The sequence below is a fragment of the Pimephales promelas genome, chromosome 13, assembly GCF_988280905.1.
Source record: "Pimephales promelas chromosome 13, fPimPro1.hap1.1, whole genome shotgun sequence".
Classification (NCBI taxonomy): Eukaryota; Metazoa; Chordata; class Actinopteri; order Cypriniformes; family Leuciscidae; genus Pimephales; species Pimephales promelas.
Genome location: NC_142781.1, coordinates 15,722,636 through 15,744,835, shown reverse-complemented (window position 1 = coordinate 15,744,835; position 22,200 = coordinate 15,722,636). Strand labels below are relative to the sequence as shown.

Here is a 22,200-nt window from a genome sequence, read left to right as displayed (position 1 = left end):
AGAAAGAGAGGACGAAATGGTTAATATAATGATTTATTAAACACTATGATGTTTTAGCATAATGTTGCTGATTGTTTTATGATGTAACTGATGGTGGACTGCTGAAATAATGAGACCTGTCTGAGGCTTCGTTCTGAGTTCTCATTGGCCGGGCTGCCGTCTGATCCATTGCTGCTGCCAGACTGCTCCTTCTCATTCAGTAAAGCTGTGGCATAAGCCAGAGTGTCCTAAACACAAAACCCACCATTCATTGAGCTCCATTTAGCAGGTAAAATGTCATGATTCTCCCATAAAGGACAAAGAGGGTGGCTAACTACTCTGCTAGCTACTCCAAACTCTTAGCTGCAAATAAACAAAAAAAAAACAAAAAAACAAAAAAAACATTGAAAGGAATAGTTCAACGAAAATGAAAATTCTGTCATTAATTAGTAATTAATTCCTCATGCTGTCCCAAACCTGTAAGACTTTCGTTCATCTTTGGAACTCAAATGAAGATCTTGATGAAATCTGAGAGCTTTCCGTCCCTCCATTGACACTCTACGCAACTATTACTTTGATGCTTAAAAAGTTCATCAAGAGATCATAAAACTAATCCATATGAATTGAGTGGTTTAGTCCAAATTTTCTGAAGAGACACGATCGCTTTATATGATGAACAGATTCAATTAAAGGGATACTCATTTTTTTTGGAAATACGCTCATTTTACAACTCCCCCAGAGTTAAACTGTTGAGTTTTACCTTTTTTGAATCCATTCAGCCGATCTCCGGTTCTGGCGGTACCACTTTTAGCATAGCTTAGCATACATCATTGAAGTGCACAAGACCATAGTGTTTCGATATTTTTCCTATTTAAAACTTGACTCTTCTATAGTTACATCATGCACTAAGACAGACAGAAAATGTAAAGTTGCGATTTGTAGGCTGATATGACTAGGAACTATACTCTAATTCCTGCGTAATAATCAGGAAACTTCACTGTCGTACCATGATTGCAGCAGGCGCGATGTTATGACGCAGCGCCTGAAAATAGTGCCCAGCTTCCAAGGTGACCGGGACTAAGTTTGTGTAGTCATTGCGCTTGCTGCACTCATGGTGCGACAGTGAAGTTTCCACAACGTGCTGAGGCGCCTCTGTCCCCAAATAAAGGGTCGCCATGTCTTGGTCCGCTCGGACAACATGTCGGTGGTAGCCAACATCAATTGCCAGCGGCGTCAAATCCTGAAACCTTTAAAGGTTGACAGAACGCCTCCTGGTCTGGGCCCAGCAAAATCTGCGCTCTCTGAGAGCAGCACATGTGCCTGGTCTCCTGAATTTGGGGCCAGACAGACTGTCCAGAAACAATATTCCAGCGGGAGAATGGTCACTGCACCCGCAGACGGTCCTTCAGTCGTGGGAGACATTCGGCAGAGCGCAGGTAGACCTGTTTGTATCCCAAGAGAACGCTCACTGCCCGAAGTTTTTCTCCAAGAACAGGGATTCCCATGTCTGGCCCCACTGCCCACTCTACGCCTTTCTCCCAGTTTCGCTCCTTCGCTCCTGCCTCAGGTGTTGGAATGAATCAGGGAAACTGGATGCTCAGTGCTACTTGTGGCTCCGCTCTGGAAAAACCAAGACTGGTTCCCAGTCCTGATGCAGATGACGAGCACAGCCCCATGGCAAATACCAATGAGCACAGACCTCCTCTCTCAGGCCGAGGGCTCAATTTGGCATCCTCACCCGGAGCGGCACGCATTGGCCATCAACGGATACCGGTAAACCTCCCGAGGGATTGTTAAACATGATCGCGCAGGCTAGAGTGCCAGCGATGGCTCAAAGTGGTCGGTGTTTGCTGGCTTCCGAAGGAGAGTTCCCTCCCTCCTTCAAGAGCTGCTGGATAAGAGCGATGGAGATCCACACTCAAAGTCTAGGGAAAAACGATCTGGTCCGCTTCCTAAAAGGAGCTAAGAGGCTGAATCCTCCCATCAATCCCCATGTGGGACCTTTTCCACGGTTCTGGTAGTCATGAAACGTGCCCCATTTGAGCCAATCCAGATGTCGGATATGAAACACCTGTCGTTCAAAACAGTGTTTCTTATGGCTCTCGCTTCAGGAAAGAGCATAGGGGATCTACAAGCGCTCTCAGTGAGCGTGCCGTGTTTGGAATTTGGGCCAAATGACTCGAAAGTCATACTCAAATAAAGACACAGATATCTGCCTAAATCCCTCAACACACCGTTTAGGGGCACAGGTTATTTCCCTGTCCGCACCTGCCGGATTATAATGAGGAGAAGGAAGCGAGCCTCCTTTGTCCAGTCAGGGCATTAAGAGCCTACGTGTGTGTCTCGCTCGTCCACTTTCAGACAGACTGAGCAGCTTTTCGTTTTGTTGAACGGTCGTGCTAAGGGCCTAGCTGCATCGAAACAGACCCTATCCAGATGGATAATTGATGCCATAGCGCTGGCATACATGTCAAAGGGCCTTAAGTGCTCTTTAGGTGTTAGAGCGCACTCCACTAGAGGGATGGCCTCGTGGTAGGCTTGGTCTAGAGGAATTACCTTACAGGATTATCTGTATGGTGGCAGGCTGGGCCCGTCTAAATTTTTAAGGTTTTATAACCAAGAGGTTCCCGCCTTACAGGCTAAACTATTGTCGGTGTAAAATCAAGTATTGTCTGCCCTGCTGCTTCGGAGCAGAATACTACAATCACTTGAGCACCGGTCGCTGACCGATAAAATTTGTCCCGTGGGCAAAAATAACACTTACACAGTTTAGGCCAAACATTTTCACCCTGACTGTTACAGTGATTAGCTCCTTTGGGATGCTAACTTATTGGGAATGACGCTGCTAGCCTCTCTTCTCAGACTCTCTGTGAGTACCTGGTGATTGTGCACTATGAGCCCCGGGCACCTGCCCTTGGGATTTTGGTGTTGGATCCCTGAACGCACAGCGTTTTCCATTGTGTTCCCCTAGCGTAAGATATTGCGCAGTACGAGAGAACCTCGGTACGTACTTGGTTTCAAACGTAACCTCGGTTCTCTCTCTAGAGTACTGCGTATCTTGCCTTGCTTGCAACACACTCTGGTTCGCTTTGGCGATGAAAAAACTGTTATATCAGTCCATCGCGCTATATTTATAGGGCTGGGCCACACCCTCTTCGGCGGGAGTGTGACGCAATGGGCGCGAAGCATCCCCATTGGAGCGTCACCAAAGGGCCTCGCTTGATAGTCTGCTGCAGTTGCCGTAGGACAGCCAATAGGCACGCGAGCCATCTTGTCTATGTCTGCATGCTGCCGCAATCCGTTTTAGATTAATTCAAAATTAAGGATAATTTTTGGCTTCAATATCTCGTGGAAAAAAAGTTAAGATAATACTCGTTCCATCTGCAGTACTCGTTCCCTCTTCTAGAGAGAACTGAGGTTACGTTCGTAACAGAGTACATTTTTATTTGAGTTTTATGCATATTACACATTGGAACGCTGTTGCTGTTCACGGTCAGGGACTATCTTTTTTCTAGCGAAAGAAGGCTTTTAGTAATTTTACTTAATGAAAGTTGCACTAATACATTTTTTTTTTACTTTAATATTTTTATTGTGTGGTCACCGTTTTATAACAGCATTAAGGTACTCCAGGCAAGTGCTGTATCATGAATAAGTAACGGCTCCGCTTCTCGTCATGCCCAACAACACCCTTCAACAGTTACTTATTCACGATTCAGCACAGCCTCTCGTACCTTATTGCTTACATAAATACTATAATGTATTAGTTGTATAAAGTTGAAATTACAATTTTGACAAATACGTACATTTATATTGCTTATGTATGATGTAAAACAAGTTCAGTAATGACATTAACGCAGCACAATGATACGGCAGACAGACTGTTAGTGAAGTACCTGTGCTGAGATGGTGCGCTGGAAGGTTTTAGCTGTGGACGTCTCGTTCGATACGTTACTCTGAGGCGTCCAGTAGTGCTCGGACATCTGAAAGAGGAGAGGGGGAGTTTAAAGAAGGCACAATAAAGAAAAACTAGTGTGTGAGGGCGTATCTGTGGTCTCATGCCTTCTTCTGAAGCCACTGCACTGCCCAACTCCAATGTCCCGAGAGCTCTTTAAAATAATCCTTAGCTGGAGAACATCTGAAACACAGAGGCTTTTAACATCACTGCTGCCAGAAACACTTCATTATTTAACACGATATCTAAAAATGCATCATTTATCGGTGACCATAACGGTCTCAGCCATAATTTTTAGGCAGATACTGGAAGCAGACAAAACTTTTACTAAAGAGTTATCTGTCTTTTCTCTTGAACATTAAAACATTTTTGAAACATTTTATTTAATATTGGAAGGAATTATTGTTTAAACATAGTAGACATTTAAAATATAACCCATAATATTGGTTGTTGCCTCATCATATCAGAAAAACAACAGGGATGCACAAATATATTTAAAAAATCTAGTCGTTACTTATAAGCTAATAACCATTTTCATGTTATGATTAATAACTGATAAAAGGCAAATATTAAAATTCAATACCATTTTGTCTAAATAAAGGAAATTTATAACATTTAAAATTAAAACTAATCGGGCAACACTTTACTTGAAGCTTTTATTTTTACTGCACTATAAAAGTATATTTAATTAACACAACAAATAATGCATTGTATGATCTCATGAATAAATTATTTATAATACTTGAGTTTTAATGTGTGTTATAGTTTCTAAAGGCGTAACAAGAAAAGCAACCAATTTCAGGAATCTGCAAAAATAACGCATTTTTAATGTACATTCATTTTATATGTTTAAATTTATATAATGTGGATTATATTATAGTGCAGAATATAAAAATTAATAGCTATTATTATTTAGCGATTACATGTACTAGTGTAATTACATGTTTGAGTATTTAGACTAATTTGAGTGATATTGTAGATGAAAGCAAAATCATCTAAATGTAAACATATAATAAATTATAATGAACAATTAAAATATACAATATCAATATCCTACAGTTATGGATAAATTAAATAATATTGCATGATAACTGAAATGACGCCATTATACAGTATCATATATCTCTACAACCCAGGTATGTAAACATATTGTGCACACTCACTTCTGTGCCAGTGTGACCAGGAACTTCACACACTGATAGCAGCGACTGCTGTCCACATTGTTGCTCTGATGCATTAAAGCTGTGAATGAACAAGAATCAAGTCAGTTCAAACCAGTCTAATCTTACAAATACTAATGCTGATAGATCCAATTGATGTGGTTCTTACCCAAAAGGCCCTTTTCAGACTCAAATGCATATTTGAGCCTCTGGGACTGCAGAGGGTCCTCTACCATCTGAGAGGTGACAGGAAGAGCGTCGTAACATCATTACACCCTACTCCAAAGTAAAATTCATAACAATATCACACATTTATATAGTGTCACTCACCAGGATCTCTAGCAGCATCTGAAAAACGTTCTTCAGTTCATGAGGAGGAGCCGTTTCCAGATGATTCTAGAACATCAACACATTGTCAGGTTACTTCAGATTTGTGTATGATATTTTATATATTATTAATTATAAATATATAATAACTATACATGATTAAATCATTAAAAAAAAAATCTTATGGGTAAGGATATACCAACCTTGAGTAATTGCAGGACTCCCAGTGAGAAGGGTTCATTACAGAATGAGCAATATGTGATCATCTCTATGAGGAACGACAATGGGCCGGACAACTCACGCATGGCAAACATCACCTGAAACACATTAGCCTCAGTCAGAAGAGTGCAAAATAGACAGAGAGAGACAGGAGAGAATGAAAAAGAGCTGTAGTCTTACCTCCATGAGATACACATGTCCTTCCGCTTTAAAGAGGAGCGTGTTGATGTCTGGATTTAGAGGCAGGAGGGGTGAAGATGGAGCCACCAGTCCTGAGGAAGCGTGCTTGAACGCTCCTTGAGCTGAACACACACGTGAACAGAATTAACACATTAGACTTACCTCATCAGTCACACAGAACACCAGAAACATCTACACACAAGCAGCAGACTGCATTACTGAATGGACGTATTGGACTTTTTGTTTTTATAATATAAACTACCATTAAAAAGTCTCTAATGCTCACTATCATATTTATTTAATTAAAAATACAGTAAAAAAGCGATATTGTGATTATATTACAACTTGAAAGAACTGTTTTCTAATTTAATATACTCTTAAATGTCATTTATTCCTGTAATGGTAAAGCTGAATTTTCAGCATCACGTGATCCTTCAGAAATCCCTCGAATATGCTGAATTGACAATCAAGAAACATTTATTATAATTAATTGCGAAAACAGATGCTTAATATTTTTATGGATAAATAGAATGTTTTTACTGTCACTTTTGATCAATTTAATGCGTCCTTGCTGAATAAAAGCATTAATTTCATCAAGTCCCCCTGTGGTGAAAATCAAGCTTTTAATGTTGTTTATACATGTTTATATGTATATTTTAAATATTGTTTCTATGTGGTGTTTTTAATATGTTTTAAGATGAACCAGGTACAAATTCATAAGTCAACACCATCGCTGGTGTTCCTGACGTCACAAACTACCTTGTAACCGATCAGGTCAACGAGTGGATCTCTGAGCTGGTGTGAGTGAGTGGAGGCGGGGCTCATTTACATATTCATACTAAATGAGTCAAGGGTGTAGAGTTACATGCAAGCTTTTTAAAGCATGAAGAAAGTTTTTTTCAAGGAAAAACATTTAAATATGTAATTTTGGTGATCAAATATGAGTTTTAGGGGCAGGGGACTTTAAAATCTTATGCATTTTCATATATATATATATATATATATATAAGTGTCCCTATCATTACAGTTTTTATTAATGCCAATAACTTTGGTGCATGTCCAGAAATCAGTGTGCGTTCGTACCCTCAGTCCTCTGAGACGTGAGGTCTGTGTGCAGCACTATCAAGGCCAGAGTGTTGTGAAGATGCAGGAACTCTCGAGCCTGTGCCGAACTCCAGCGCCGGTGCTAAAACACACAACCAGCAGAATGTCGTCAACACGGACATTAAACCACACAGGTTAACATGAGCGCTTAAGCAATCCTCAATAATCACATGATCAGGCGTCTGCAATACCTGATTGTTTTGCCGGTTGGCTCCCAGAAGGAAGACAAGCATCCGACGATAAGCTGAATGTTTCAGCAGCAGTTGACACGGTCCATAGCCCTGAAACAGATCACCAGTGAATATCTTCAATCTGTTCAATCTCTGTGGCTTCAGAAGACTTAAGGTGGGTCACATTTACAGGTTTCCCGTTCTATTGAATTCCAGTCATTCTAATAGGAATCTGCATGATCAGGAGTTTCAAGTGAGGGTGAAAAGGTGCAGATTTGCTGACCAATAGAAAGCTGCTTTGTTTGAAAGAGTTTATTTGTGAGCAGTACATTTCTACTCTATTGGTAACGGATGTTGTTTTTTGTTGACGCAAAATTTTATAGAACACTTTTAATGGTGCTTTCTTGAACTTTCTGTTCTTTATAGTATGTACATTTTTCAGATATACTGTAACAGTGACATCATCGTTCTCACCCTCTGAGCAAAGTTACTGAAGAGGCTGAAGTACTGAGAACAGTTCTTGCAGTTGTCCGGGACGTCCTTATCCAACAGAGAAAGCAGCATGTCCAAAAGACAGTCCAGCCCAGCGTCCTGGAAGTACAAAGCACTCTCCAGGGTCTTCTCCAGGATGGTGGCCACCACGACACGGACCTCACGAACACTGCCTTCCAACAGACAGATCCTACAGAGATAGGAAGACATGTCCTTTATGAGATTCACCCATTAACTTGTGAATGTTTTGTGAATCCAACCCGTTCTCTACGTTTTGCATGATTATGTGATCGGAGATAATGGATGTTGGCATATCTGAGCTGGCTGGGAGGTTCAGTGGAAACTCTTCCTGCAGAGCCAGCTCTATCGTTCTTTCCAGGGGGGAAAGAGTTTGCAAAATTATGGCCATTGATAAGGGAAACGGTTGCTTGTTTCGTTGGAAGTGTGTCAAAACTCGATCATAAAACACTACGGAACATTCCCTGGCCTCGGCTGCGGTGTTGACTCGTGGAGTGATGTTTGTGACAGCCCTATCGTCCGATACCAACCCACCAATCGTGCAACAGTGATGCGAATCTCCTGATCTCTTCACATTAAAATCCCGAGACTGGCCCACCTTTTTTCAGGATGACCGAAAGCAGCTGTGGCCGTAGCAATGCAATTATGGCCATACACTTACACAAACAGGTGTTTTTGGTTTTGGGGGAATTGGAAACACAAGTGAGGGAACATCTTAAAAACCCTCATGGTCTTTTTGCACCATTTACAGCTCTCTATGCATTTCTTTTTAACAGAAGTTAAATGTACAGTGGGCTCAAATCGCATTTGGATGATTCAGGGCTCTCAAGCGTAACGCATTGAGCGTGACAGTCACTCATTTCGATCTTTTGTCACGCACTCCCGCCACACATTGCATTTCTCATGCAGAAAAACGATATATAATATATTTAATACCGCATTTGTACCGCAAAAAAGTGATAATGATTTTATACGACAAGAAATAAGAAGCAAATATAGTGTTATTTTAGACACAAAATTGTGTTTTGCTCAGTTTTGCCAATGAAAATATAGAGACAAAGATGAACTGTTTGTCTCAAAGGCAACACACACTGGCGTTTCATTTCTGAATCTGCGTTCTGAACGAATCGGTTGAACCAATGATTCAGAGGACCATTGAAAAAGAGAGGAATTGACTTCAATTGAATCAGCCGTTTAAAACGAATCGAATGAATGAATGAATGAATCAATCAATCAATCAATCACAATCAGATACTGGCAATTTTAGTTTCATATTTCCATATGATTGTTTTTTTTTTTTTTTTTTTTTATATAAAGGTATAGTTCACCCAAAATATTTTTTTCTTCTGCTTCTGCTTTGTGGTTGAATATAGTTACAACACATAAAACATTTACTACTAGGCTTAAGAGAGACAAACATGAAAAAATTAAGTATAAAAACACCATCCCCTTACTCCATCCCTCAGTTCTCGCCATCTCCAAAAAGCCAAGCCAATGTTGATTCTTGTTTCATTACGAGTTCTGTCACTTTCTCATTTTGCCAGCAAACTCTCTTCAGTACAGGGTTTTTTAAAAAGGTTGATTCCCCAGAGTTTGGAGATTTATCATGCTCCATGTCAACCTTTCTCGCTCGTTGTGACAACCAACCTATGCCAGTCCCACACCATACATGTGTCAAAGTAACCAGAGCGACTTTTCAATATTTACAGATATGATGCAGCACAGGGGAGTGACGCATGTACGCAATTCCCCGAAATGTATAAAAGAGGCTTAGCATGGTCAATCAGGGTGAGTCAAAAATACATTTTGAAAGAAGAATTAATGATGTATTGATTTTAAACAAAGAAAAAGTTACATAGTGTAACTTTAAGTGTGACAAAGTCAAATACTTTTTGGTGTCAATGTATCTTGCTTATGCTATATACTTCGCGAGTAAATCCTGTGATAAAATTTTGCACAAGGCAACTAATTATTAGCCACTGGCGAATAAATTGTTAGATTTCATTCACCAATGATTAAGTGTCTAAAATGTTTAAAAGCCAATGGTGATTCTATAGCCCATGCGTATGCATAAAATGATGGACATAATGCTCACTTGATGATTTCCCGTCCTTCAGGTGACACCAGGTACTGGACCATCCACTTACAACCTTCGCTACTCTTGGACAACAAAACCTCCACAGTAGCAATCCATTCCTCTGTGTCCACCCTGAGAGAGAAGATGGCAGAGTTGCACATTGATAACATACAATGATCAGTCCAAATTCACACTTGGGAGATTCATTGAATGGTTTAAAAGTTTAAGAATAATTTGAAAAGAATATCTTTCTTGCTCTATGTACTGTATATATAGTATATAATTATTAATTTTAAAATAAATATGTTTTGAATGTTTTCACCACTAGTTCTTTAGGTCTGTAATAGTTTAACAATAATAACAACTGGAACAAGCCTTGAGTGTAAGCATTGTGAACAAAAGCAGTGTCTCACCTGAGCTTCTTTTTGGTGCGCAGGTACGTGTGGAAGAGGAACTGGACGGCCAGCTGCAAACTGGTTTTTGCCATGGCCTGATAAGACGGATGCTTTAACTTTGTCTGTAAAAAGGTAAAGCTCAAAAATGAGTGCCGTCAATACACAGAGCTTACAGAAGAGGCAATAATCAAATGAATTTTCAGTGTTTACCGCATTGACAGAGGCCAGAGACAGTGTGAAGCTGAAGTAATCGCTGTTGTAAACATCTCTGTTCTTCATAAACTTCAGATTCTCATCTCTCACCATCTACAGATCCAAAAATCGGGAGTGCATCAAACTTGTCAAAACATTGTAATTCCTAAAAACAATATTGTCAGGAGGACACATGATGGTTCTCTCAACCATTTATACATTTTATTCCTGAAGATGTTGATATTTTAGTCACAGGCCTTAAAATCTCTACCTGATAGATCCTGGCGGGCATCTTCTCCACAAACAGACCCTTCTTCTCTCCTTTCTTGACCAAGCGTGTGAGCAGGCTGAGACGGTCGTTATTGGCTCTGGGAGGCCGCGGGGAGGATTGGGGTGAGATCTCCGGAGAGGACGGGGCTGACCTGAGATGAAGCAATATGAGCATTAATAAGCTTGTCCATGTTCAAATATTGATGCAGGAGGAAGCTGACTCACAGGGAGAGATCCTCTGCCTCCTGCCTCATGATGCTGACTCGACTCTTTTTGGGCAGGACGGGGGAGTTCTGGTCACTGATGCGCTGGTAGAACAGCATGTAGGCGTTCCAGTAGCGCCGCCGCACATCCGGGTAGGGGTTCGCTATAGCATGTGAACACATAATCATGAGTAATAATGAGGATGATGACATGAATTTAATCTATCTAGGATAAGGGTAAGATGTACAGTGTGTGGTGTATTTTATAAATTAGGTGAACCCAAAAAAAAAAAAAAAAACTATTTTAAAATAACTAAAATGAAATTGGTTCTTGATTCCACAGAAAAAAGAATATTCTATCTAATAATAAAGACAAAATAAACTAAATAGAGGGGGTCCTATTAGGCTTTTTTACATTTTCAACTTTTAGTGTGTAAAGTTCCTGTTTGAGCATTACAAATGTCTGTAAGGTTACAAATCTCTATATCAGTAAGCACCGTGAAACGATTGAGTTTTCCTCATTTTAATAATTCCCAATCAAGGCATACGCGATATATTAAATATAAATCAGAGAGCATTGTGCTTTTCAGAAGGAGGGGCTTCAAAGAGACAGGGACTAAACAAAATGTTACTGACAGACTGGGAAGAGAGGTGCTGCAACAATGTCAAATATGCAAAACATAATGTGTTTTTTTTCATTAAAACATGAAAACCTATTCTAGTAGACCCCAAAAACAAGACTTTGCAAAGGGTTATAATATATCCTCTAAATAAAAGGGTTTGAAGTTATATTTGTAAGAATATTTGTAAGCTGCAGAATTTGATTTACTTAATATACAGTATATATTCTTATATTATGTATTTATGTTTTATTTTATAGCAACTCGGTTATTTTTAGGCCTAAATTTGTGTTCATGTTCAGAGGAGGTACTACCATATTTTTTTGTGTGTGTTAATTTTACTGACTTGGTACTGGAGTAGTGTTACTATAGACATAATTAATATTTATGAATTCAAAGAAATATTAATGACTTACACTGGTCGTAAACTTTGGGTCTGTATTCTCCCCCAAAACACTCATACTCCAGAGTCTCATCGTTCATGTCAAACTCTTCCACAACATTGTCATTAAACTTATACCAGCGTCCTCGTGCACCACCCCTAAAAGGAAAGAGAGCGTTGGAAAAACATGTTATGGATCTTGGTCAGTTCACAGTGGTCAATCAAACATTCCTTCATTCCCTGAAAAAAAATAAAGCAATGGTTAAAAACGCCATCATGCTGCCAAGCATCTGGGACAGTTTAAGACTCTAATAAAAGCACTCTTGCCAAAAACAGAAGCATGGCCCCCCAGAGACCCATAAAAACACATACATGCACACAGAGAGGGGCAAAAGACCTCCCAGGAAAATTAAGCCCATGATTCAGATATTGCAGTTACTGATGTACAGTATAATGGAAATGGACTCTACAGAACTTCATAAACGTATCGTTCAAACACAAGCTACCAGGGATCCTTTACCAAAAGCTTTATGTAACTTTACAATGCATTCTGTAATCTGTTTTTTCCTATCTTGTTTCCTGGTATTGAACTCAAGATTTAAAACCCAACGCAACTCGTCTCTCATCATTTGTGTAGAATAAGTAATCCTAAACTTTTCTGTCAGCCGAACCCTAAAACATTTATATATCATTTAACAACACATTCACGTTCATGGTTAATGGTTAAATGATGTGGAGGAAAACATAAAATTGTAAATCTTTTATTTTGATGGTTTTCTTTTAGAGTAATTCATTTTAATAGTCATCTTTTCATCAACTCACAAATAACCAGGTGAACTGGAAACATCCTGTGAATAGTGATCATACTCATGATTTTTGTCTGATGAATGATAAAATGATCTTTCTTTTTATTTATTTATTTATTATATTTATTTAACAGGGACAGTGTATGGCATGCAGCCATACCAGAATTAGCTACAAGCTAAATTTCATCTGTAGTCCCTGGGCAGGAAAGGAAAACATACAAGCAACAATCCAGCAACACATATTAAACCATAAAACATCATCATACAAGCTTCATGGAACAATTGACAATCAACAAACACATATATACCATAAAAACATCACACAAATCGCCTCTCAGACAACAAGTTTCACATGATCAATGGGTACATGATTGTATAGATTTTAACCATAATTTCACTTTATATTTAATACAATTGAATGTACTAATGTCTCTAAACTCCTTTGGGACTAAATTCCAGTGTTTAGAGGCACTGATAGAGAAGGCTGATCTGCCAAACTCGGTACGTCTGTGTTGAATGGCACAGTGGCCACTACTGGATGCCCTAGTTGTTCTCCGGCTATCTGAGAGCAATATTATTAACTCCTCTAATGGGGGCGCAGCCAAATTATTTAATACTCTGTACACTAAACAAACATTACCAAAAAATATAAAATCTTCAAAAGTAAAAAAATTATGTTTTTGAATGATATTACAATAGTGATAACTTGATGGTTTTTTATCCAATACTTTAAGTGTTTGTTTATATAGCGTTTGTAATGGAGCAAGTATTGTTTTTCCAGTTTGTGACCAACTTGTAATGCAATATGTAAAATGTGGGACAATCATTGAATACATATACAATTTAGCAGCATCTAGAGGTAACTGATTACGAATGTGTCTAAAATTTCTTAAATTAAATTTCACAGTAGTACAAACCTGCTTTATATGTTTCTTAAAAGACAACTGTGAATCAAGAGTAACTCCCAGATATTTAAAATGTGACACAACCCGGATGTTTTCCCCATTTACAACCACATCTGGCTGATTTTCATTTTTCCTTATAGAAAAGTACAAACAGCCAGTTTTACTGACCTTTAGCGTCATGCAAGACCCAGAAAGCCATGTGGCAATTTTAGCCATTGCTACTGTTAATTTGGTCAAGTAAACACCAGAACACCCCACAAACTGCACAGTAACATGCTAAAACACGTTAACAGACAAGGTCTCTCTCTTGCGGTCACTCACCGGCGGTCTTTGATGAAGGAGTAATAGTGTCCAGCATGGGCCTGTCCGCTGTGAACCACCACTCCCACCAGTTCATAGTTCTCAGAGATGGTGACCTTTTTCCGAGGCGACCCCCCAGATCCGGCCTCACCCCCTCTCCCGTTATCGCCGTGATCCGCGCTTGAATCCTGACGGGCCATCCCTGACACAGTGTACGGCTCCATGTTGAGCACCCAGGGGAACTAAGAGCACACAAAAAAAAATGTAAACAAATTATTATAATGGATGCAAACCGATTATACACTAGCATTCAAAAGATTGGGGTCAAGGACACATTAAATGAATCAAAAGTAAAAGTAAAGTCTTATAATGATACAAAAGATTTTCATTTCAAACAAATTACTTTCTATTCATCAAAGAGTCCTGAAATAATGTGCCATGTGTTCCTCTAAAATATTAAGAAGCACAACTGTTTTCAACATAAATAACAATAATACATTTTTCAGCACCAAATCAGAATATTAGAAAGATTTATGCAACACTGACAACTGGAGCGATGATGTTTAAAATTATATATATATATTAAAATTGAAAATAGAAAAATAGAACATTTTAAAACATGAAAAAGGGAATATTAAATTGTAATAGTTCACTGATCAAAAAACAGTAGTTTCTTTTTTACAGTAGTGTATAAATAAATAATCAACAGATTAATTGAATTTTAAATGATTTATTAGTTGCAGCCGAAAACCACATGACATCAGCAGAGCTTACTCTGATCTGCTCGTCGTATTTGATGGACCGGCCGCTTTCCCAGTCGAAGCCGAATCGCATGAGGTGGATGACCAGCACGCTGGGTAGAGACTTTATACAGGTGCGCTTCACAGTGGTCCGCTGCAACACAAAATGTGTGAGCACAAATGTACATAGACATTCCACTGCAGTTCTTTATCAAGGAGAACAACCGGATCCAACTGTACCTTCTCTTTACATTTCTCACAGTAATAAGCATTGCTGCCATCCAGGACCTCACCCCTGACGAACTGATCGAGAGAGATCTCCAGGCTCTGACAGGACGTCACCCCCAAATTCAGAGCCATGAACGTCTCCTCACGCTCATACCTACAAACCGTAACCAAACAGCAACTCAAGCTACTGTTTTTAAGAAGACTAGTAAAAAAGGTGTGTTAGGAATGACATTTGGGTGAGCAAACAATGACTCGCCTGTGTGGACAGTCTTTGCATATCTTCTGATCGGAGAAAATGCCCTGAAATGTGTTCTTGAAGATCTGCTCTCGACCAATTTTCTGTAAGGAAGACATTAGGAGAATTACAAACACTTCAGACTGTGCACGTACACTCGAGTATGCAGGGGACATCAGGTGCGCTGTACCTTTAGATGTTCATCAAGCTGATCCACCAGACTGGTGAAGAACTCGTAGGCATCCTGCTGTTCTCGCACATATAATTCTTTATTCCACATCTTAAAGATCTGCATGTGATGAGAATGATCAAATACTTGCTCTTAATTCTGACGACTGGAGCATGGTTATTATCATTAACTAAAACTTTACAACAACAAAACATTAACTAAAAAGTACAAAAATAAAAATAAAAACTATATAGACATTTAAAAATGACAAAAACACAACAGAATTACTCAAACTAAAATATTAACAAACTATAGCGTACAGTATTTATTATGCTGAAACACTGGACTGAATGAAGCATTTCCCATTTTTCATCATGTATTACTTTAAAATGATCACTGCTAAAAATTAACAAGTATTTTTAGAATTTATAACTTTGTACATTTAAAAGGAATCTATACTGTGTATTTTAAGTCTGGATGATCATAAAGGTGGTTCTCACCTTCCAGAAGTTCTCAGGTATGTAGTATTGCAGTTTGCTCTCCATCAGGTGACCGAACAGAGACTGAACCTGACAGAACACACTCTCCTCTGGGTTTTCAGCGTCATCTTCTATTGACAAGACAGACTACAACACACACACACACACACACACACGTACGTTTATACTCTTACCAAAAACTATGATGAAGACGAAAAAAAAATTGTATTTTAATATTTCTAATAAAATAATATTAAGTCAAGTCAAATATATTTATATAGTGCTTTTCACAATACAGATTGTATCAAAGCTGCTTCACAAAAAAAATCAATCCAACTACTATTAGGTCAGGGCGTCACCTAATGGAGAGAGACTGGTAATAATGGAGTTTACCTCAGGCAAACCAGGCTGCATGTATAGCTGCTGGAACACTGCGTTCATATAGCACGTCGCACCTCCATTCTTCAGCCCCACAAACCCGGACACAGAGCGACTGTCTACGGGAGGAAGATACTGACAACACGCACATGACACAAATGAATGCAAGGACATCTGCTGTAAAGCTTCTTACAGTAGAGCATGGCAATTATAATGTATTTCTATTTTCTCCAAAAGTCAAGTCACCTTTTTTATTTAGTGCTTTACAATAATAGAGGAAAATAACATGACACAAACGTCATAAAATATGTGACAAAAAGCTGTGGAAAAAAAAGCAGCTCTAAAGAATATAGTGTCATTAATCAGCTCAAGTCAATTCAGTTCAATAATAGTGTGAAGTTCATTATAAAAATTTTTACTTTACAAGCTCTATAGAAGACAATAGTGTAGTTAGTCAGCTCGAGTCAAATCAATGTTATGGAAGTTTGTTTCTGCCATGGAATAAAAAAAAAGGGTAATAACTAGTTCTCACAATTCTGCTTTTTTTCTTCTCTCAAAGTAAATTTATATAGAACTAGATTTTGAGAAATAAAGCCAAAATTGTGTGACAAACTCAGAATTGTGATAAACTCCAAATGTCAGGTTGTGAGAAAGAAACTCGCAATTCTGAGTTTATAACAAAATTGTAATTTCTTAACACAGAATTTCAAGAAATAAATTCAGAATTTGGAGTTATAAAGTCTGTGTTCAGTTTATTTATCAAAATTCTGACTTTATTTCTTGCAAATCTGACTTTTTAGATATAAACTCAGAATTATGAGATTTAAACTTGCAATTTTGATAAAGAAAGTCAATTGTGAGATAAAAAGTCGCAATTACCTTTTTATTGTTTTTATTCCATGGAAAAAAGTTTCCATCCAATGTCACTTACATTCAGTTCAGTTCAATAATAGTCTATCTTGCACAATTCCTCAAAAGACAGAAGGACAATGAGGGCACTCACGTCGAACTCTTTGGTCAGTGACGGGTCAGACTGATGGTGCATGGACAGCAGTTCTTTAGTGATGAGTTGCAGGTTAGTTAGAGAGCTGTCAGCCAACATGACCAGCACCTCGTACGCCGCCAGACGACTGCTGACCGTACTGCACCTGAGAAACACACATGCACAAATGCTACAGGCAATTGCAGCAACTTACATGTCAATGTGTGTGAATGTATGCATTTCATCTTACTTTGGGTGAAAGTCGTGGATAGACGCTATAGTGCTAGATGAGCTGTCACTGTTCAGGATGATTCGAGACGCTCTGAACAGGAAGTCGTCCAACAGATGCTGGATCAGAGAAGGACCTGCAGCACATTAACAAGAAAAAACATTCTAATCCACATCCGAATCTCCATATGGGTCATATCGTGCAGTCATATTTATCGGAAAAAGTGTCTGACCAAACTGCTCTTTCTCACTGCCGCAGAGGGACAGCAGGGTTTTAATGAGGCGCAGGTGTCCGGCCAGCAGGATGTTGTCGGCCTCGCTGGTCTCCAGCTCGTTGGTCCAGGTGGGCTCGAAATTATCAAGCCAGCTGATTTCATCCTCCAGCATGGCCGCCGGGCCGATCTGAAGCTGCTCCATTTCTGATGCTGAGAACATGAAACACACGGGGCTGAGACTTTCCCAAGGAATCAACAATTATTCTTAATTTCCTTAAGCAGAAATTAAGTAAAGGACACCCCCTAAAAGTTACATTTGGAACTTTCCATATACAGTAAAAAGGAACAAAATAGGTTTGAGGGCTTCATACTCAGAAAATATTGATCATCTCAATATATTTAATTAGCATTTTTATGTTCAATTCAGTTTATTTGAAATTCGCAGAATTTTCTACATTGTTGACAAATTATAAACAGTGTGCGAGAGATGCATTAAATTGATCAAAATTGGCATTGAAGACTATTCTTTCTATTCCGAATAAATGCTGTTCATTGAATTTCTATTCATCAAAGAATCCTGTCATTCTTTCTTCAGTAGAAAAGAAATGAAGGTTTTTGATGAAAACATTCCAGGATTTTTCTCCATATGATGCACTTTACTGGTATCCAACGGTTCAAGGTCCAAAAGGCAGTTTCAGTGCAAACTGCAAACTGTTCAAAGGGCTTTAAACGCTTCCAGACGATGAATAAGGGTCTTATAAAGCGAAACGATCGCTCATTTAAAAAATAAATAACAAAGTTTAAGTTTTATAAGCTCAAATGCTCGCCTTGCTCTGTTCTGGTGACTCTCCTGTTCGAACTCGTTCATCAAAATGAACAAATCTTTTTGAGTCATTTGGTTCATTCAACAAATGATGAAATGATCGAATTGACTCGAAAAAAGATTCGTTAATTTTGATGAACAAGAGAGTCAACAGAACAGAGCAAGACGACCATTTGAGATTCTAAAACTTAAACTTTGTTATTTATTTATTTTTTAATAAGCGATCGTTTCGCTTGATAAGACCCTTATTCATCGTCTGGAATTGTTTAAAGCCCTTTGAACAGTTGGCACTGAAACTGTCTTTTGGACCTTGAACCGTTTGGTTTTCATTGAAGTCCATTATATGGAGAAAAATCCTGGAATGTTTTCATCAAAAACCATCATTTCTTTTCGACTGAAGAAATAAAGACATGGAGGATAACATGGGAGTGAGTGAATTATCCGGAAAAGTTTTTTTTTTTTTTTTTAAGTGAATTACTCCTTTAATTGCATAAGGCACATTGGGTAACAGGGTTGAAATTTCAGCTTAAATAAAGAGATCGTTCCGTAGTGACTAGCTAGTTTGGGGACAAATGTCAAATAAGCTGTGGATAAAATTACATTTCCCATAGATTAAACAAAAAATAAATATTTGTCTGCAACTTCTAACAATAACTTGGGTAACAGGGTTGAAGAGTGAGACTGATAAATGCATACAACGCTACACTAGATAATGGAATCAGTTTCTTTGACCATTTGTCCATTGCCATTTATATTATATATTTCTATTCAAAATAAGGAAGAAACTCACTGGTCAGGTCATCCAGTAGTTGGCACCTCAGGTCAAAATACTCTGTGCATTGTGAAAGCAACCTAAAAACATGAAAATCATATTAGCTCAGTAGATACTCATCATTTTACAGCTTTTACGAAGTTAAAACAATATCTTCTTTATTTGTGTGCCTGTTACAGTAACAATTTTCTCTAGGACTTGTTTGTCAGTAATGGTTATACTGAAGAAATCATGCATGTTTGGTGTGTCTGACCTTTGGTTAACACCCCTCATGATGCTGGTAGGGGACCAGAGAGGAAGTTGGGCTGTCAGAACCACCTTCAGCAGGAAGAGGTTGGGCTTCTGGAGATCAGGGTACGCAGAGGTGTCTGACTGACTGAGAGTGTACAGCTGATCGCACGCCACACGTCGGATCTGTGAAAGAGAAAGACCTCAGACATCTGGACTCCGGAGTCATTCTTAATGAGACGAGTTTAATTTAGTCAGGACTACAATGCAGGCACTGACCTCTCCACTGGACGAGCCCAGCAGAATATCAATGATGAAATCATTCACAGAAAGCAGAGAGTAAAATGAAGCTAGAACAAAAAATAAAGCGATTACATAAGCGTTTGCTGAGTTTTCTTTAGCATATGAGCGTGTGTTTTTTTCTTACATAGCTGTTGGGAGCGTAGCTGAAGGCATGTGACAAGTAAAGAGAGCGCTTCTCGTGCGATAATAGTGTCTTTGATGGACACACACAGCTGTTTGACGCATATCCCAGCTTGCAATGTGGTGATCTCTCCCTCACTGCCAGAGCTGCAGTTACTTCCTGTAACAAAGAGACACACAAGCAAAAACATGAGACTGAAAAACAGACGTTTGCACAGCTGGTCAAAAGTTTGGAATAATTATCGTTTTTGAAAGACATCTCTTCGGCTCAGCAAGGCTGCATTTATTTGATCAAATATTAATACAAATAACAAAAAATGTTTTAGATTTGATTATATTTTAAAATTGAATTGATTCCTGTGATGCAAAGCTGAACTGTCAGCATCATTACTCCTGTCTTCAGTGTCACATGATCCTTCAGAAATCATTCTAATATGATGATTTGCTAATTTTTGTTTAAAAAATAAAAAATAAATAATAATAATCTGCTGCTTAATATTTCGTGGAAACCGTGATAGACTGGTATTCAAAAGTTTGGGGTAATTCAAATTTTCTTTTTAAATAAATTAATACTTGTATTCAGTAAGGACATTGATTAAAAGAGAGTATATTGCAAATGAATGCTGTTCTTTTGAACTTTCTATGCATCAGAAAATCCTGAAAAAAGGAACAAGCAAAAACTATTTTTTAACATTGATAATAACAAGAATAATTGAGCACAAATAAAAAAATATATATATTTTAAAACAAATTAAAATAAAAAAACAGTTTTAAATTGTAAAAATATTATTGTTTTACTGTATATTTGATCAAATAAATGTAGCCTTGGTGAGCACAAGAGAAGAAACTTCTTTCAAAAACATACAAAAAAACCCTGATTATTATAACTTCCAACAGATAATATAGTACCGATCAGAGTCTCACCTGTACTGCTAACCCTCCGGCGGACGCCCAGCGGTAGAAGCGAATTGGTCGTCTCTCTGATTGGCTGGCTGTTGCCAACTAGGTCCAAACGGCCTGCGGCTGCCGCCCAAGTGAGTCTCATGAAACACGCCACAGTGGATGTGAAGTCCCCCACCTCCATTGTCTGAAACAACAAACCAGACAAGTCACATAGGGTGAAGGAAAAAAACATTTCGAAAACTAAGAGAGCACTGGGTGCTGTCACGCACCTGTATCGCGACACGGGCGGCTGGGATGATTTCTTCTACTCTGATGGAGGATCGGTCAGACATGGAAACCTGCCTGTAGGAGGATTTTTCTGGAGTCCCACAGACTGAGAGCTGCCGCCCGCTCTGCCGCCCGGCGTTACGGAACGGCCGAGATGACAGTGTGTCCAGGCCGTCCTTGCTCAACTCCTCATCGAGGATACTAGGCATAGCCTGCCCTACCAGTAGAAACCTACAGGGGGAAACAAAAAGTAAGTTATTTCTTAAACGCTAAAGCCAAATGTTTAGCCTTTTAAAGTTCTCTCTATTTGATAGCGTGCATGAACAAAGGTAAATGACACACATGCACACTAGAAAGTTTCATATTTGTCCAGGGTTTGTGCTATTTCTATCCATAACCACTAAAAATGTCTGCACTCATTGAAATGAGTTTCAGGTATCTCTTAACACCCTCACAACAAGTGCTTGTCAATGAGTTGTTTGTTGTTGTTCTGTTGTTTAGTCGATTATTAGGGGGCAGCTCAAGATACAACAGGAAACTGAGAATACTTATAATTTTAGGCATTTGAAATCACAACTGTTTTTATATTCTGAAAACTTTTTATTATTTTCCTATCAACCCCAGAAATATTGCAAAAAATACTATGGTAACAGTTTACAATAAGGTTCATTAGTAGGGTTGGGTATCGGTTGGGTTTTATCCGATACCAGTACCTACTCTGTATTTTTTAAATGGTTCTTAAAAAGGTACTTAAGAAAATGAAACCGCACACACTTTGTCAAAAAATAATACCCCTTTATTTACAGGGCCAAACTGAACACAATATTAACTTAAATCTTTAAACAATATAAATACAAGTAAAATATGGTAATAATAAATAAACCAATATAAAATAAAAATTCAGGCACCAAAATTTTCGTTCTTATTCGGTCTGGTTACTACCGTTTACGTCAGAACCGGTTCCCTATTGGCACTGTGTTTCGATATCCAACCCTATTCATTAGTTAATTTAAGTTATCTAACTTAGTTAACTTGAGACTAGTTAACTAAGAATGACCAATACTTCTTCAGCATTTACTAATCTTAGGTAATATTAATTTCAACATTAACTAATATGTTATTAAAATCAAAGGTTGTATTTGTTAACATTATTTAATGCGCTGTGAACTAACATGAACAAACAATGAACAGCTGTATTTTCATTAACTAACATTAACAAATATTAATACTGTAACAAATGTATTGTGCATTGTTAGTTCATACAATACGTAATGTTAACTAATCAACCTTATTGTAAAGTGTTACCAAATAAATAAATAAATTAATTTAAGTCTATAGATCTCAAACATCTGTCAAATATGACCTGAAAAAAAAAAAAA

The 22,200-nt window shown here is 38.3% G+C and overlaps 1 protein-coding gene across 3 annotated transcripts in view; it reads right to left on the bottom strand.

Annotated features, from left to right (window-relative positions):
• The window catches only part of usp24 (ubiquitin specific peptidase 24), a 70,603-nt gene that overhangs the window by 1,835 nt on the left and 46,568 nt on the right, over positions 1-22,200 (bottom strand). For all 3 annotated transcript variants that reach the window (XM_089118523.1, XM_039692831.2, XM_089118524.1), the window contains 33 exons: positions 20,824-21,052; positions 20,576-20,738; positions 19,656-19,811; positions 19,508-19,578; positions 19,254-19,414; positions 19,019-19,080; positions 17,424-17,615; positions 17,213-17,327; positions 16,984-17,128; positions 15,996-16,115; positions 15,624-15,749; positions 15,145-15,243; positions 14,976-15,058; positions 14,732-14,873; positions 14,526-14,645; positions 13,773-13,993; positions 11,775-11,899; positions 10,761-10,902; positions 10,537-10,687; positions 10,284-10,379; positions 10,092-10,195; positions 9,697-9,810; positions 7,566-7,773; positions 7,113-7,202; positions 6,901-7,003; positions 5,818-5,939; positions 5,622-5,735; positions 5,422-5,487; positions 5,261-5,327; positions 5,095-5,173; positions 4,039-4,114; positions 3,873-3,959; positions 117-227 (listed from right to left, as the gene is read on the bottom strand). In XM_089118523.1, the coding sequence (XP_088974649.1) occupies positions 117-227; positions 3,873-3,959; positions 4,039-4,114; positions 5,095-5,173; positions 5,261-5,327; positions 5,422-5,487; positions 5,622-5,735; positions 5,818-5,939; positions 6,901-7,003; positions 7,113-7,202; positions 7,566-7,773; positions 9,697-9,810; positions 10,092-10,195; positions 10,284-10,379; positions 10,537-10,687; positions 10,761-10,902; positions 11,775-11,899; positions 13,773-13,993; positions 14,526-14,645; positions 14,732-14,873; positions 14,976-15,058; positions 15,145-15,243; positions 15,624-15,749; positions 15,996-16,115; positions 16,984-17,128; positions 17,213-17,327; positions 17,424-17,615; positions 19,019-19,080; positions 19,254-19,414; positions 19,508-19,578; positions 19,656-19,811; positions 20,576-20,738; positions 20,824-21,052 (4,060 nt within the window). The remainder of the gene's footprint in view (positions 1-116; positions 228-3,872; positions 3,960-4,038; positions 4,115-5,094; positions 5,174-5,260; positions 5,328-5,421; positions 5,488-5,621; positions 5,736-5,817; positions 5,940-6,900; positions 7,004-7,112; positions 7,203-7,565; positions 7,774-9,696; positions 9,811-10,091; positions 10,196-10,283; positions 10,380-10,536; positions 10,688-10,760; positions 10,903-11,774; positions 11,900-13,772; positions 13,994-14,525; positions 14,646-14,731; positions 14,874-14,975; positions 15,059-15,144; positions 15,244-15,623; positions 15,750-15,995; positions 16,116-16,983; positions 17,129-17,212; positions 17,328-17,423; positions 17,616-19,018; positions 19,081-19,253; positions 19,415-19,507; positions 19,579-19,655; positions 19,812-20,575; positions 20,739-20,823; positions 21,053-22,200) is intronic.